This window comes from Aplidium turbinatum, chromosome 11 (genome assembly GCF_918807975.1).
Source record: "Aplidium turbinatum chromosome 11, kaAplTurb1.1, whole genome shotgun sequence".
Classification (NCBI taxonomy): Eukaryota; Metazoa; Chordata; class Ascidiacea; order Aplousobranchia; family Polyclinidae; genus Aplidium; species Aplidium turbinatum.
In genome coordinates this window covers 16,055,093-16,070,372 of record NC_137482.1, presented here as the reverse complement: position 1 = coordinate 16,070,372, position 15,280 = coordinate 16,055,093, and the positions used below count along the sequence as shown (strand labels likewise).

The 15,280-nt window shown below is 37.6% G+C and overlaps 1 protein-coding gene across 1 annotated transcript; it reads right to left on the bottom strand.

The window, feature by feature from the left end:
* Positions 1–5,208: 5,208 nt before the first annotated feature.
* On the bottom strand, positions 5,209–14,734 carry LOC145779930 (uncharacterized). Its single transcript, XM_082591611.1, has 5 exons — positions 14,480–14,734; positions 12,272–12,452; positions 10,707–11,756; positions 9,013–9,081; positions 5,209–8,770 (listed from the first exon to the last, which is right to left on the bottom strand). Exons 1-5 carry the CDS (start codon positions 14,725–14,727, stop codon positions 8,675–8,677), a joined length of 1,644 nt encoding a protein of 547 aa, XP_082447737.1. The 5' UTR covers positions 14,728–14,734; the 3' UTR covers positions 5,209–8,674.
* Between the last annotated feature and the right edge of the window lie 546 nt (positions 14,735–15,280).

Genomic DNA, 15,280 nt, shown 5'->3' with positions numbered 1-15,280 from the left:
TGTTCGAAATAATTCAGAAAGGCAAACAAATAAATTCACATTTTTATGGCAAATTCCTTCGAAGCAATAGCTGTTTTTGTTAAATTAATATTTGCGCTTAATACTGTCGTTGCCAGTGACTTCTGGTTTCATCCAAAACAAGTCTTTACATACAAAAATAACTTTTACAGGCATGCTTTTTTTAAAAGATTGGTGTTATCTTTGTGTTTGTCACAACCTTTCTCAAGCGGTCAACAAATTCCGTGTTTTATTGCGGAGAAAGTAGTTACTTATTGACATTGAAGTAAAACTTGTATGTTTAAGAAACCAAACGAAATGGTAACCATTGAATGAGTGCAAACTGGCGTTACTGCAGTAGATTATTGTTTTTCGCTTGTCCTATTGGTTAAGTTGTGAATCTTTCTCCTATATGTGTGCAAAAAGAAATCTAAGAGACAACTGCACAAAATTGCATGTGGACAGTCCTGCTGTCCCAAGTTCTCCAAACACCAAAGTGTTTATAAAAATGCACGTCACACATTCCCTTTTCAGCTCATTCTTGTTTGAAAATAAACAGTTTAGTTCAGTTTGTTTTTATTTCTGACCATCACAACGAAAAAAACAATATAGGCTATGCCAGACATAGCAGAGGTCTAAAAAAAGGTAGAAGCGACAAAACGCGGACGTTATATAACGAGCATGATATCAAAGCAAAACAATTAGTTTAAAATATGGCACGGTCGCAAAACCTTAACCGACCTATCCATCCATCTTACGGACTTCCTGTTTATGAGATTTAGTTTGTTGTCAAACGTTGAAAGAATATAATGAAAGGAAGTGCAAAACCTTCACGCTTTTATCATTCCAAGAAATTTCCGTTGTTTAGTTTTGTTTGCATCATAAAGCGTAACATATGAGTATAACAAGACACCACAAGGCAAGCAGGCAACCACTTGACCGCACAAGAGGTAAGACGAAGTGTGAGTAACTACGGCTGCAACAACTGAACCATTAAGCTACTCGGTGTCAAATGGAAATCAAAATTACTTTTACCATTTTATTGGAAAATCATTTTTCAAAGCGGCATTATTTTGCCAGAAACAGTACTCTGGTAAACTGATCAGCAACCAAGACAAAATGGTGATATCTTTCATTGTAAAAAGTGTGCCCACAGCAGCTGCTCTGTTTATCTTTGGGGTAGGATCAGTGAAGACGCGGCAGTCAAACAACTTTGTTGAAGTGGTCCCACCCTATCGACTCTCCCCGCTGAATTCCAGTTGTCGAGGTTTGGGTTTTTATTCATACAATCGCACAGAGGCTGTGGAAGGGTCCAAAAACTGCAATTACATAACACCATTTATTTTTCAAAGCAGGCAACATAACCGTTTGACACAATCACCAATTCAAAGCATATCCCTTTCCCAAAACGCAACAGGATTTTTTTCTTCAATTCAGTCGAACCCATGGCAAGTGAACTCTATTGGAATATTGTTTATGGCAATATCGTCTTTACTTTTGATGTTGTTTTTGCCTGATGCAACGTTACAAAATAAAATAGCGAAAAGCTTCCCAGGTCGTAACCCCAAGAGCAACGAGTGATGTTGATCGATTCAAACGACAGCAAGAAGGAACCCAACCTACAAGACAATCCGGTGAGCAGTGGTTTATTTCATTAAGAATATAAAAAAAATAAAGTTTTTATGTTCTGCTTTTCTATGCCTATGTTTATAGGCAAGAATGATGACCGCTTTGGTAACCAGCATGACCAGTTCTCATGGAATTCATTTAGCACTCTCACTTGCAACTGCTACAACCGACATCTGAACTAGGTCTCGTAAGCCTCTGGCCCTTTAAAGTAGTCAACGAAGCTTTTGCATCATGATCTACGTATTCACAACTCTCTCTTATTCATCAAAAGCGGTTTCTCTCCCTCTCTCTCTATCTCCCTCTACTAAAGGCACAACCTAGGCTACTTTCATTTTATCGTCATCGACATGCGAGGTAGACCTAACTGACAAAAATGTTATCCACGGTATAGAACACTGCATAGTAGTCAATTGGCGGCTAACAACTAGGCCTACTACAAATAGGATAAACCTAAAAGATAATAAAACTTTATTACGTTGAAACGTACTTTCACAGTGGCTTGATTAGCTAAGTAAAGGTACCGGTAAGTTCGTTGTTTATCTGTGCCACAAACTAAAGAACAGAAATAATGCAAAACTTTGAAGCTTTGGTTCACCTTATACAATAGTCAAGATGACCGTAATTAAAGAAATTTTGTATCTTAAATACACTATTATTTCTAAATTTAGTGGTTGTAAAACACTTGTTTTCGCGATACCTCACAGTGCGTCGTTTTAATTTTTCACTTGGCTTCATTTAAAATATGTTTCAAAATATTTGCGTTTGAGCAGTCCATTAGCCTGAATATTAATTGATAAATTTCAAAAACCATGACACACAGGTGCATCGGTTTCTAGAACACTTTCTTAGTTTTGAGATAATCATGCGTTTCGTTTTTATAACTCATATCGAAATGAAATCGATCAAATTTTTAAATAAAATGATAATTTTTTATTGAAAACAAAATGAAACTTTGTCAATGGTCGTTCATATTGTTCTTATACTTTATTGATGCGTTGCAAGTTCTGCAAGTTTTCTCTGTTTCATTGCTAGAAGATTGGCCTACCTTTGTGACATGTCACGTTCTGCGCAAATCCTCCCATAAACATTTCATTGTCATCTATAAGTTTAATCGCAATTAGTTTCTGAAAACCAACAAAGAAAGCGTAACCACATTATTCAACATTACATTTAAGAATCATCTGCAAAGGTAGACTCTGCAAGTAGTGCTAGGTTCTGCAAGGATTGCAAAATCTATCAATTTTCTAGTAATTTAAGCTTAATTACAGTTTCTTGATTTTGAATTTTTGCAAGTTCGAGTTGAATGGTTATGTATTAACTTTAATTTCCAGTTGAGCAAAATATAAAGTTTGAAAAAGGAAATGTGCAATCAACTAAGTCTTTCTTAAAATTTAATTTCCGTCTTCGTGCTATTCCGGGTAGGATTTCTGCTGCATGGGGTTTAAAATATTTTTATTTTCAAAATTACGGAAATTAATGAACATGAACTTAATCAATTTTCTTCTAGCTTAAAGATCTTTTATTTTGAAAGTTAAGTCCGAGATCGGAAAAATAAAACTTGTTTGTCGAATACAGAGGAATGGGTTGATCAAAGATCGCACGGTACGCAAAACAGCAGCACTGTAGACAAAATTATGTTAGGCCTACTTGAAACCAAGGGCTGACCCAGCAAGTAGCTAGTGGGCAAAGGCAAGGGGGCGATTTCAACAAACACAATGACGTGTAGGCTACCTTAATCCAAGTTTGTAAATACACCGTAAAAAAGTTACTTTTATTTGTTTAAAGGGGGGGTGATCACCCCTTGGATCCGTCACTGCTTCAAAAAGTGAATGTTTTTATTTTTTAGTCGGTCCACATAATGGCATATCCACCCCTTGAAGATGGACATGTGCCAGCTCCGAAGACGAGGCACACAGAAGAAAGATACTTTACCATTGTCAGTCGCTGAATCGGTGTCTTATGTTGACGTCATTCCACAACCCTCTGTTACCATCTGTCGAAAAAATTATTACATGAACACTCCCGCACAGTTGCGCTGGAGGCACACGTTGTCATTTTAGCTTTCGTACGAGTAAGCTTGTTTCTTTTTAAAAAACTGGGCTTTCAAAATGACGTAAATTAATGTTGTGGAAACGCAGACCGATGTGCGATTTGATGAAAAAAAGTGAAAGTATTCAGAAGTGATGTATTAGTTTGTAAAATCTTGCAATCCACATCCACTATCAGAGAAAACAAAACCAAATATTTCACTGGCTTTGTAAATAAAACGTAAAACGTTGTGCGGTATTAAATTTTTGCCATCACATGCAGTGCTGCAGTTGTTCAGAATTAAAATAAGGTGATTTTTTACTGGTTAGTAGCTTGTATTTTTTAAACTAGTTACCGTACACAACTGATAAATGATCTGTAAATAGGCATACCGTGTCAATGATGCACGCATCTCATACTCAGTCACAAATTGATAACAAATAATTATGACATATTTTATACAACGCTGTATCCATCGCTAACACATATAGCCTAGCACTTGGCGCGTTACAAAGTAGACATTCTGAAGGCAACGAATTCTGGTTATAGAGAAGCAGGGATTTCAAGCATTTTAATCTTGCTCATTATTGCCCGACTTTCCAAAGATAACGTTACCCTCGCCAGCTATTTTAGGATCAGAATTAAGATATTTATCATGCAGTTTAGACACAGTATCTTTTTTGCTTTGATCAATTTTCCGCCTCGATAGTTAAATTCACTCCGAGGGCTGCCTCCAAATTTACTCCGATTGAAAACTTGCAGGCTGAAAAAAGGCTTCGTTCGAGGAATGGAAGGCTGCTATTTTTCGCTGGTCGCACAGTTCAATGACATAAAACTTATCTGGCGTTTTTATTATTTCCAAAACAAATCAGTCGTTTTTTTTACATTTTACGTCTACAGACGTTGAATCAATTTAAAAAGCGACTGATTTACTGTCTGGGTTACAACACACCAAAATATTTTTGAATAGAAATTTGTGTAAGTGCATATACCATTATTGATACCGGTACAGCATAATTTATATCGAAATCGCTCGGTTTTCACAGCAGACTTTTGAGCAGCATTATAGATTTATTGGCATTGACCATGGAAACTTACACAGAGACCATGCAAGCTCCAAATTGGACTGGATGCTGAAGTGCTACTCTTGATAGCAAGTAGAATCGCTCGCATAAGTTGCTAGTCCGAGTGGTATATGACAAAATATAACATTTGTACTATTTTTTGTGCTGCTGTTAAGCAAAACTAGACTTTCGCGGAAAATCCGAAAACCATATGTCAGCACTGAAAGATTTGTCCTTTTTTCAAAGTAAAAATAGAAGTTTTGCAGTGATTTGCGATTTAGGGCTCAAACTTTGGCAATTTGATATTTCAATGCTGTCATTTAAAAGAAACATAAACTAGCCTACGTTTATTCTGAAATTCAAAATAAAAATTGCGTCAGACTCCAATCATAATCATAGGTTCGCACGTTGAAAAGACCTGTACCTATGTATGGACGCTTTTGCATCAACTACTTAGGTCGCAGCAAGCTCAGTTTTGCAGCCAGGCAAGTTGGAAAAACTCACTTTATTCCGCAATAGAAAAGAAAATGTCATGCAAACGATAAGACATACAAAACCATCCCAGCCAACTTACCAGACCTTTTGACTGAACGGATCTAGACAGACAAAATGAGGATGTTTGTCTGTAGACGTTGAATCTATGTAAAGAACTAACTTTCTGATGGGCTGTGAACGAAGCTTCAACAAAAAGAAAAACTCAGTGCAATCAATCGGGTTCGTTTGAAACTGTTGTTAGCTTCATTTGCTTGTCAATGAGCATGAACACTGAACGGTCACCAGGCAACTGTTGCTACAAAGACTTGCCAAGTCAATTGAGAAGGTAACTAAGTGAATTGATAGACGAATTCTGTTTTGTTTCCTGCGTAAGGTGAAGAGTTGATCACACAACGTCATACCCAAACAGTAAATCCGTGATCTTTACATTGATTCAACGTCTGCAGACGTTGGGTACAGACACCGTTCAACGTCTGCAGACGTTGTCTGCGTTGAACAGCGTCTGCAGACGTTGAATCAATGTAAAAATGACGGTTTTTTAATGTCTGGGATATAGCACGAAAAATTGCACCGTATATAATAGAATATAATACTACAGTATGTACAATTTCACTATCTAAGCATGAGTACACGTTTTTGCAAGAAAGCTATTTAAAGAAAAATACGGTGGCGTTACATCAAAACTAATCAACGAAACAAGGAAAAAAAATCACAACAAAAGGTGCATTTGAACGCGTTCAATCTGATTGATTCGCCCACACTGGTCTGCATGAATTTTTTTCTCTATGAGATCAACGTTTTCGAACTATTGTTGGGCGTTGATTACAAAATGCCATCCTTTTTTGCCTATCACATCAGGTTTTAAAGTCACTCTAAATGAAAAAAATATCATCCCTGAAACGCAGGGCCCGATTAACCATGAGGTACACGAGGCACAGGCCCCCTGCTTTTGGGGGCTCCCAATTTTTGGTGTTAAATATTGTACAATGTACACAGTATTTCTGTTATTTCACTTTTAATGTAAAAGTTCATGCTAGCATACACTGAGATGCCCACCGAGGCATAATATTATATGGATGCAACCTATTTCGTCCCCTATTCTATTTTATTATTGTTTTCTATTGTTTGTTCTATTTTTTTCTCGGTATTTTCAGGATACGAAATGGAGGTACAAAGTGTTCAGGGTACGAAATAGGTTGCACCGGTGCACCCATGGTATATCATTATTAATGCTTGCATGGTCTTGGGCACATTTGCTACATGAAAAGTTACTTGGTAGGCTATGTTAGGCTTCGGCTGATCACTGCTGCTCTGCATCGAAAGCGATTGCCAATAGGGGCCCTTAAACTTAGCTGTGCATCGGGCCCCCGTGAGCCTTAATTAGGCCCTGCTGAAACGCGTGTGTCAGTCTATAGCTTACTCCCCAACCACTCAGTTGTGCCGCACGAAAATGTTACAGTAGCTTGTATGGATGGGTTTCCATCGATTCGGTTGGGATCATTTTGCAAAGAAAATGCCAAACGTAATCTGGCACGCAACCGTTAAAATCTATATCGTAAATTACGTAATTTCACAGTGAAAGTGTTTTCAAATCGCATTAAATGCGCCTGCTGAAATTGATGTGTAAATTGATCAAGATTGCATAAGGGAGAGGTGGAATACTAAAACGTAGTGCAGACAAGTGACTATGATTTTGTTGGCAAAATAGACTGACAAGACTTCATTACTATAAGTATCAAAATGCCTAGAAAATGTGTTCGCTCACCAAACTCATTTGGTTGTATTTGTGAAGAGTTTACGGTTGCAGGTGACAGAAGCTGCATAACAATCAATATAAACAAACTCTACCACGCTTATTTTGGCATTAAACTTTGTGATCTGGATAAAGACTTTGCCTCAGATGTTGCATGCATATCATGTGCATCAAAGTTACGTATGTGGTACCAGAAAAACTCAAGAGCCTTCCTTCTAGCGTCCCCATGATACGGAGGGAGCAAGAAAACCATCACAATGATTGTTATTTTAGTACTGTGAACATCAACACTCAACAGGTTTAACAAAAAAAAAAAAAAAATGTAAAATCAAGCACGGTATTCTAAGTTAATCTAAAGTCAGCAATGAGGCCTGAACCGCGTGATGAAATTTCTGTGCCAAATCATCTAACAGAGATGTAAAATTAGTCAGAATCTGAAAGAAGTGCAGGTAATGGAGAGCACGATGACTCTCAAAAACTGAATCTCCCAAGCATATTCAGCTGAATGATCTCACAAGAGAGTTAAATCTCTCAAAATAAGCTGCACAACTGTTGGTGTCACGATTAAGGGTAAAGAATCTTCTTGAAAATGGTACAACTTTTGCATGGTACAGCTACAGGGAGAGAGACGGAATTTATAACTGTGCCATCAGTAGGCCTACGCCTACCTGTTGTATACAAAGGCGGGCAGCAGCAGGCTACATTTTTGTTGGAGTAGCGGCTGCAGAAGACAAAGATAGGCTATATAACGAATATTGTGCAAATTTTGAACTATATCGAGTCTAGATTACTGCATAATTTACGACATTTTGAATTAATTCACCAAAAGTGATATATCAATTATCATGCGTGTAGAATTTATCTCAGAAACCTGATGTGATAGAAAGAAAGGAACCACAAATTCGGAATCAGCACCCCAAAAATAGCTATATTTGCATGTTTGTAATGAGAAAAAAATTGAGGTTGAAAAATGCAGGCCAGTGCCCAGCAGTCAAAAATTCACCCTGCAACGCGCATGATTGCAATAATAAAGCAAAGAAAATCATTCAGAAATGCACAGTGAAAAGTCAAGCCAGTTTTTGTTGCTTAGTGATGCCCAACTTTCCAGACAGCAATATCCGCCTTTTTGCTTTGATTCAACGTCTGCACATGTTGAATCAATGTAAAAATGAAAGATTTTGCTGTCTAGGTTGCTGTGTAGTCACACTTGCTGCTTCCTTGACGTTGCTTTGTTTACAAGGTTGATTAATCTCAATTAGTCCAGCAACAGACATCTAACTTTTATAAAGTGTTTCCTTTTTAATGCCATACCAAAAAACTTGTACGTAATGAAAAATATAAAGTAATCTTTTTGCAAACTTAAAGAAATAGTGCTTCACACAAACTTGGATAAAAAGCAATTGCTTTAAATGTATAGTAGGTTGATGTAACAAAATTAAGATATTTTCACTTCACACGAATTGAAAAGACTTTGACGTAATTTTGAAACAAAAGCTTTGCATCTTCGAAATGAAGCAAAAATTTTCCAAACTTGACAAGCTCAATGCAAAAACGTCTGACTTGCTGTCTGGGGTCACAGAGGCTTGAAGTTTCTTCACGAAAAATTGAAAGAAATTATATTGAACGCAAAGAACAGTTGGGAAATATCAGTGTGCATGAGTTTAATGTAACAAAATGAAAAGATTCTCCAGACAGTTGATGACAAACTCTATTCTCCAAATGGATTTAAAGCATCGTCATAATCTTCATCTTTGAGGTCTTTGTTTGGCGCCGAGTCGCTCGAACTACCATCGGCTTCAAAAATCTGTAGTAAGACAAAGGTTACCCATAAGAACTAACCTTTCTAAATAAGCTACAACGTTCTGTCCAGTTCTACGTCTGCAGACGTTAAATCATTTTGAAAAAGGGTTGATTTGCTGTCTGTAATAAAATATCAGGTTATAAAAGAAAAGCATAAACCGCCGACAACGGTTAACTGCTGCGCGAGTTACCTAATTTAAAAATTTATGTGCTGCAACTTAAGTCATGCGATATAAACGTATTCACCTCGTCAGGTCCTTCGTCAGAAAAGGGGTTCATTTTGTCATCGTAAGTAGTCACCGCTGTCTCGGATTTCTGAAAGTGGAACAGAATGTTTAGCTCGATTTGAAAAAACGTGTAGCCTGTAATTTTGCCAGTATACTGTATACTGCAACTGCATGTACAACTGAAGGAATGGGATTTGGAAAATCTTCTGCTGTGAAGCTGATTTGCTACAGCTTTAGTGTAACCGCGTTGCTTGTGTGGGATGATGTCACTGTAGAGAGAATTACGAATGGTTTTCTCAAACGTAAGCAACATTGGAAACTTTGCCTTCACAAACATTCTTCCTTGAATTTGATAGCAACATTCCACACAGCAAAATCCGTCATCTTACATTGATTTAACGTCCGCAGACGTTGAATCAATGTAAAAATGACGGATTTTTCTGCCTGGGGTGCAGGTGGAGTTACGCAACATACAAAGGCGTAGAAACCTGGAAAGCATCCAGCAGGCACGTGCCAGGCAACTGCGTGTTGGTGTGTAAACCAAAAGACTGATACCAATACGCAATCGCTATATCAAAAGGTTTCGTTACATGAGTAATTGAGTATATGCCTAGCGGAAATAACGACTTAAACTATGGAAGACTAGTTGTGCAATATTACAACAAAAGCAACAACGAAAGACGTCATTAAAAAAAAAATTTTCTATAAAGCAAAGTTTACTATACCCTACTCTTTAAAGCTTGACGTCATAACTACAGGACTGGTTGTAACACAGTTCATATTTGATATTGGTGATGCGAATGTACAACTTCAAACAAGTCAACGTCTAAATGTACAACTTTAAACAAGTACAGCTTTAAACCAGTAGCTTAACACTGACGACAACCGCACTGCAATTCGGGGAAATGAAACTCTCTATTCTTGAGTGGTAACATCTTACTGTAGACAAATAGATCAAAACACCGAGTCAGCAAAATCTGCATGAAAGGTAAGGTCAACCGAAAAAGAAAACGAAACAAACCACCAAGACGATAACATGACAACATCCAGGCATAGACCGATCTCTATTTGGCGACACTGGGCGAGTTTGTTCAAAACCGTAACTCATGCAGCCAGATGAACCGTGTTGATGCGCAGTCTGCTTCAGGCGGAGATGGCGACTGAATATAGCCTACATTGTTGGTTTGAAAAAGCCTCTTTGAAAGCTTAATCCTCACACGTCGCATGTTTGTAGAAACCTTAAACTGCTGACGAAGGCTCAGTTGCCGATACTGAAAATGCTTTGTTGAGATTGTAAATTATTCTTATACCTCGCTGTCCTGAAATCGCTCAACCTCAAGTACACACCACGAGAATTGAACCTGATCTTGTATCTATTTTGCACCCACATCCATTTATCCAATTGTGTTATCGAGGCAGTCCACGGGAAGCCGTCTCGTGGTCCTATGTTAGTCTCATACTCAAGTTAAATGCATTCCATGTTTATTGTCCAACGACGATTGTCACTTCAATAGAACTACCTTCGCTACAATAGTTTGACGTTGCTGTCTTAACGCTGCTCAACGTGAAAAAGTAACGCCTCTCCTCTTGCTGTTATCATACAATTTCATACAAATCTCTTCCTAACTGTTCGAGCATGATCCTAAACCAAAAATTATATATTAAAAACCTGTGACAAGTTTCTGAGAGAAGCCAAATGTATAAAGTCCATACCTGCTCTTTCTTTTTCATCGATGGAGGTTTAGGACGAGGAGGAGGGATTTTTTGAGCGGAATTTGGAGTCGATTTGCTTGGTTTTGGAGGAGGACCTTTGACGGGTGTTTCTCGGGATAAGCTGGGAGATGAAGAAACTTTTGTTGCTGGAGACGGTGGAGGTCCTGGAGGTTTTGGAGCAGCAAGTTTTCTACGTGGCGCTATTGGACTCGCAGACGGTGGAGTTTCCGGAGCAGATAGCATTTTTTGGGGAGTTTTAGAAGCACCTGGAGTGTGAGGAGCTGGCTTTGAAGATTCTTTCGGAGGAGACGGCGGTGGTTGCTTTTTAGTTTCACTACTGTTGTTTCGCATGTGCGTTTTCATAGACAGCGTTCTTGGCATAGACACTGGTGGTTTTGGAGACTCTCCGGAATTGGTTTTGCGCACGCTCGGTCGAGGAGCCTTTTTCTCTTGAGTGGGTGTATTGCTTTCGGCTGATTTTTCGGCATGAGTTGTGGTTGATTGCACGTTTACAGTTGATTTTGAATCTGAATCTGCTGTTTCAAGGCTACTTTTAGCTACTGTTTCAGACTTGCTGGTGTCACCATTCTTGACATCAGAAACAGGATTATTATTAGCATACTGTGGTTGATCGCTGCTGACTTCTTTGTCGGTGGCTTTTACACATGTTGAACCGGTATCGCGGTGTCTAGACTTACCAAGTGCCTCAGCCTCACGTAAACATTTCATCACGGATATATAAACATGTCTCAGTTTGCACCAACGACTTTCTACTTCCTTGAGACAAGGATACAAAACATCATCCAACTTTTCTTCTGTGTGGTTTGTTATGGAAGTGTTTTCGTTTTTTAGTGCGTCATTGAAAACGAAGTTTGGCGCATTGAGCTCAAGTAAGCGATGTACCAATATGAAGGCTTGTTCCAGTGTTAAAGACTCTTCACTCTTTCTACTACTTGCATCAGTGATAACAGATAAAGTATTTTCGGTACCGTCGAAGTGTAACATCCAGCCCAGTTTGGAAAGGGATAAATCTGAGCAAATATCTTGAACCTGAAAGCAATGACTGCATGTGATTATCTTTAACATTTCAGAAACAGCTGTGGAAATGTAAACCGATTTAAAAAGTGTTGACGACTTTGAAACTTCCAACACTAACATATACTGTATGTCGTTGTTACGTATAGAGAATTTAACCTTGTCTTGTTTTATAGACACTAGGGTACAGGCATTGCCACTAACCAAAATACCAGTTTTCCGCCACGCTACAGTAAAACTACTATGGCAGTAACAAACAACAATAAAGCAAAACGATTTCTAAAAAGATAAATCAAAAGTTGACACACGTATTTCTGAAAGTCGAGATATCCAATTACCCATTTGATTGAATAGTTAAAATTTAAAATACAATAATGTTAAGGGGCAAAGCGCAAAAACTCAAGAACTGGTCTATTTACAAAAAAACAAACTTAAAAATAAATAAATCAAATGTTATCCCCCATCTAGTAGAAAAGTCGAAAAACTTACAATGTATGTAGAAAAACTTAGAACTTATCTCAGAATCTAACCTCTTTCATTTCCGTAGCTATCGCTGCAAGTAAAGTTGGTAGTACATTGCTTTGGGTAATTTCCAGCACTCCAGAGTAAGCGAATTTCAAAATGGTGCGAAGACCCGCGGCTGGACAAGAAAACGTTACTTCAGCGACGCTGTTGTCGATTCTTTTCGTTTTGGCGTCAACAAAACGGGATCTAAAATGAAAAATAACGTAATAAGCATTGCACACAAGTTAACACAAACTGAGCACTCACGATCTATGATGGACTTGTCAAAAAAGCTCATTGTGTTAATACTGTATATTGAGAGCTTTAGGCTTAGCTTGAGGTTTTAAGTTATCAAAAAACCATGAATGGCATTGTCCAATTGCTCAAGAACTTAATTTCAAGAGGTTTCAACTTCAACAAAGTGTAAGCCCATGGTGTAAGCTAAAGAAAAATCGTGAAACAGCGTAGTTGTAACTGCAGACACGTGGGACACATGCTGCCAGATTCGATAGAACACCTATGTTTATGATCACTCTTCTTCTTGCTTATGAGGCAGCAATTCAGGCAACATCTCTCAATTAATGATCATTGAGCGTCAGATTACACAAATTAAAGCAGAATCGATAGCTTGCACCCAGTTCTCATGTCCTCAGCAGTGATTTATCTTGTTGACATTTTAGTGTGAGGTTAAAAGAAAAAGCAAGCATGTTCTTGTGTAGGTACAACAAATAGCTACAGTGTCAAGTATGCCTGGACGATTTGATTGCAGATGTAATTTGAAAAAGCATATCTTGAAAACATGTTTTCAGCTACGAAAACTGAAAGAAATAAGCTAAAAGAGTGAGGTACAGGCTGAAATGTTTTCAAAACTGACAATAGCTGACATGCAAGCAAACATAGTAGAATTTGCCTATTTGTCAATTTCAAGAGATAAAAAAGTGCCTTACTAAGCAAACTGACAAAGTACCGTATGCAAAAAGGAAAAAAAATTCTCTGTAACAAGTCGTACACATATTTCACATTTGAAGATTATCTTCTCTAAGTTACCGTTACGTCTGACGCACTATAGAAGGTTATTCTTGAAGCACTTAAGTGATTGGTTAACTTGAACGTATAACATTTTCTTAATTAGCTGTACTTGCATGCGGTTTCGTATTTTCTTGAAATGAAAAGCTGAGATCTTTTGTTTGACATAAATGTTCTGTACGTTTGATTTGACAATAACTTAAAAGTAAAATGCAGAAAGTGCAAAGCAAGTTTGAACGATTAACTGCACTGAGACTTTTTTAAGGTCTCTAAACTCCATAGTTTGGTCAAAACTCTTCCATTCAAATTTCAAAAATCAACAATGTGTGTACTAATCTTTCCCGCAATCCACTGGTGGACCCTCCTTTTTTAGTGACTGCGCCTAAAATGTTTTATCATGTATTTCTCAATTCTCAAACCATGGGCCTATCCAAAAGTGGGGCGTGGAAGCGTTAAGGTATGGCCGCAAAGTCTTTAAATGTAGGGGAAATAAAAATTTCACTTCCATCACTCTAACGAAGAATAAACGCTCACATTCTCCCAGAATGAATAAAATAATACAGAACTACGAGAGGTGAGATTTTCTTGATTTGTGAATTGGAAATGATAAAGTACCGGTCACAAATTGGACTTAACCTTCTCAACGTTTATCAAGATTTTTTGTATAACTTTCGGCAAGTTGTGCAATGTGCATGCTATATGTTCTTTCACCTTCAATATTTTTTATTGATTTAATAGGAATTTGAAAATGTCAACCACATTATGCGCTTTATCAAAACGTTAGTTTGAACATTTGATCGCGCAATCCACTAATTACAGAAAAAAGGTACAGTCGAATTTCGCCACTTCGAAAACATGATTACAAAACAAAGTGGTTTCATTTCCTTCATCAAACAGTCACTTCTCTTCTGCGACTGGTTTCAAGGTGCTGTTGGTAGGGCCGTTTTCAAAAAATAAACTGGGCCCAGTGCCATTGAAAAAAGCCCACCTTAAACTTTGTAATTGCAATACTTTTGTACAACAGAAACTAAAGATAAAGAAAAAGAGAAGTGACGCAATGTTAAACTTTAAAAAGTTAAGATGCATGAATGGATGCAAAAACACTACATCAAAATAACAAGTGAGCTATCGCTTTAGCGAGATTTCTGCGTGGACTATGCATTTGGTATCAAATGTTCTACTAATGAAACGTAATCCGTTACAGGTACCTGAACATTCCTCCACACGCCGTTAGAACAACTTTGTGAGCGGCCAAATCAGCATCCGTCGCTTTTAAAGTTACATCATAGAACATGTTTTTCTTTCTGAACACATCAAATCTTTGTAGCAACTTGTCTCCGTACTGGTCAACTTCTTGACAAACTCGAAACTTGAGTTTTTCTGTTGTCATGGCAGTCAGCTGCTTCTCAGATGACCGGATTGCGTCCGCAGCATCAATTTCAGCAGCAGGCTCCATTATTATTACAAACTAACGCCTAGTATTAAAAATTTCAAGAGATTAGAAACAAATTTTTTCGTTTAAAATGTTATTTCAAAAATAACTGTAATAACGCTTTGTGATGTTTGGGCTGTTCGAAACAAAAATATTTCTCTTGTCGTGGTTGTGTTTGGAAATTCAAGCAACTTTATGTTGTTATTAAGCGAAATACATAGGTCTGCATAAATAATTGAGAAGTAGAAAGCACGGTTCGAAGTGAGTAACGTTACCGTACGCTGGGATTCTTCAACGTTTTCGGGTTTAGTGTCTTTGTCATGCTTCGTTCAAACTTTCTTCGTAAATATTGCTTGATTTTCCTCAAATAAACCTCATGTCGAACACCCCACTTAAGTAAAAATATATGTACCTAATCTTGCCCAAGAAGGAACGTAATCAGCAGGAAGTAATATTCCTGGCAAACTGAATGAAAAAACTGAATAATCAAAGTAACCTAGATTTTGCGTCAAAATAGGGAAGCTCGAAACAAAATTACTTTTAAAAAAATGGTTTTAAACAGAATTAATAAGAAATG

Excerpts from the sequence above, each read along its gene's own strand:
- LOC145779930 (XM_082591611.1), bottom strand. The coding sequence starts at position 14,727 with ATGGAGCCTGCTGCTGAAATTGATGCTGCGGACGCAATCCGGTCATCT. Across the intron at positions 12,453-14,479 it reads GCGTGTGGAGGAATGTTCAG|ATCCCGTTTTGTTGACGCCA; the intron begins GTACCTGTAACG and ends TTTTCATTTTAG. Across the intron at positions 11,757-12,271 it reads TAGCTACGGAAATGAAAGAG|GTTCAAGATATTTGCTCAGA; the intron begins GTTAGATTCTGA and ends CATTGCTTTCAG.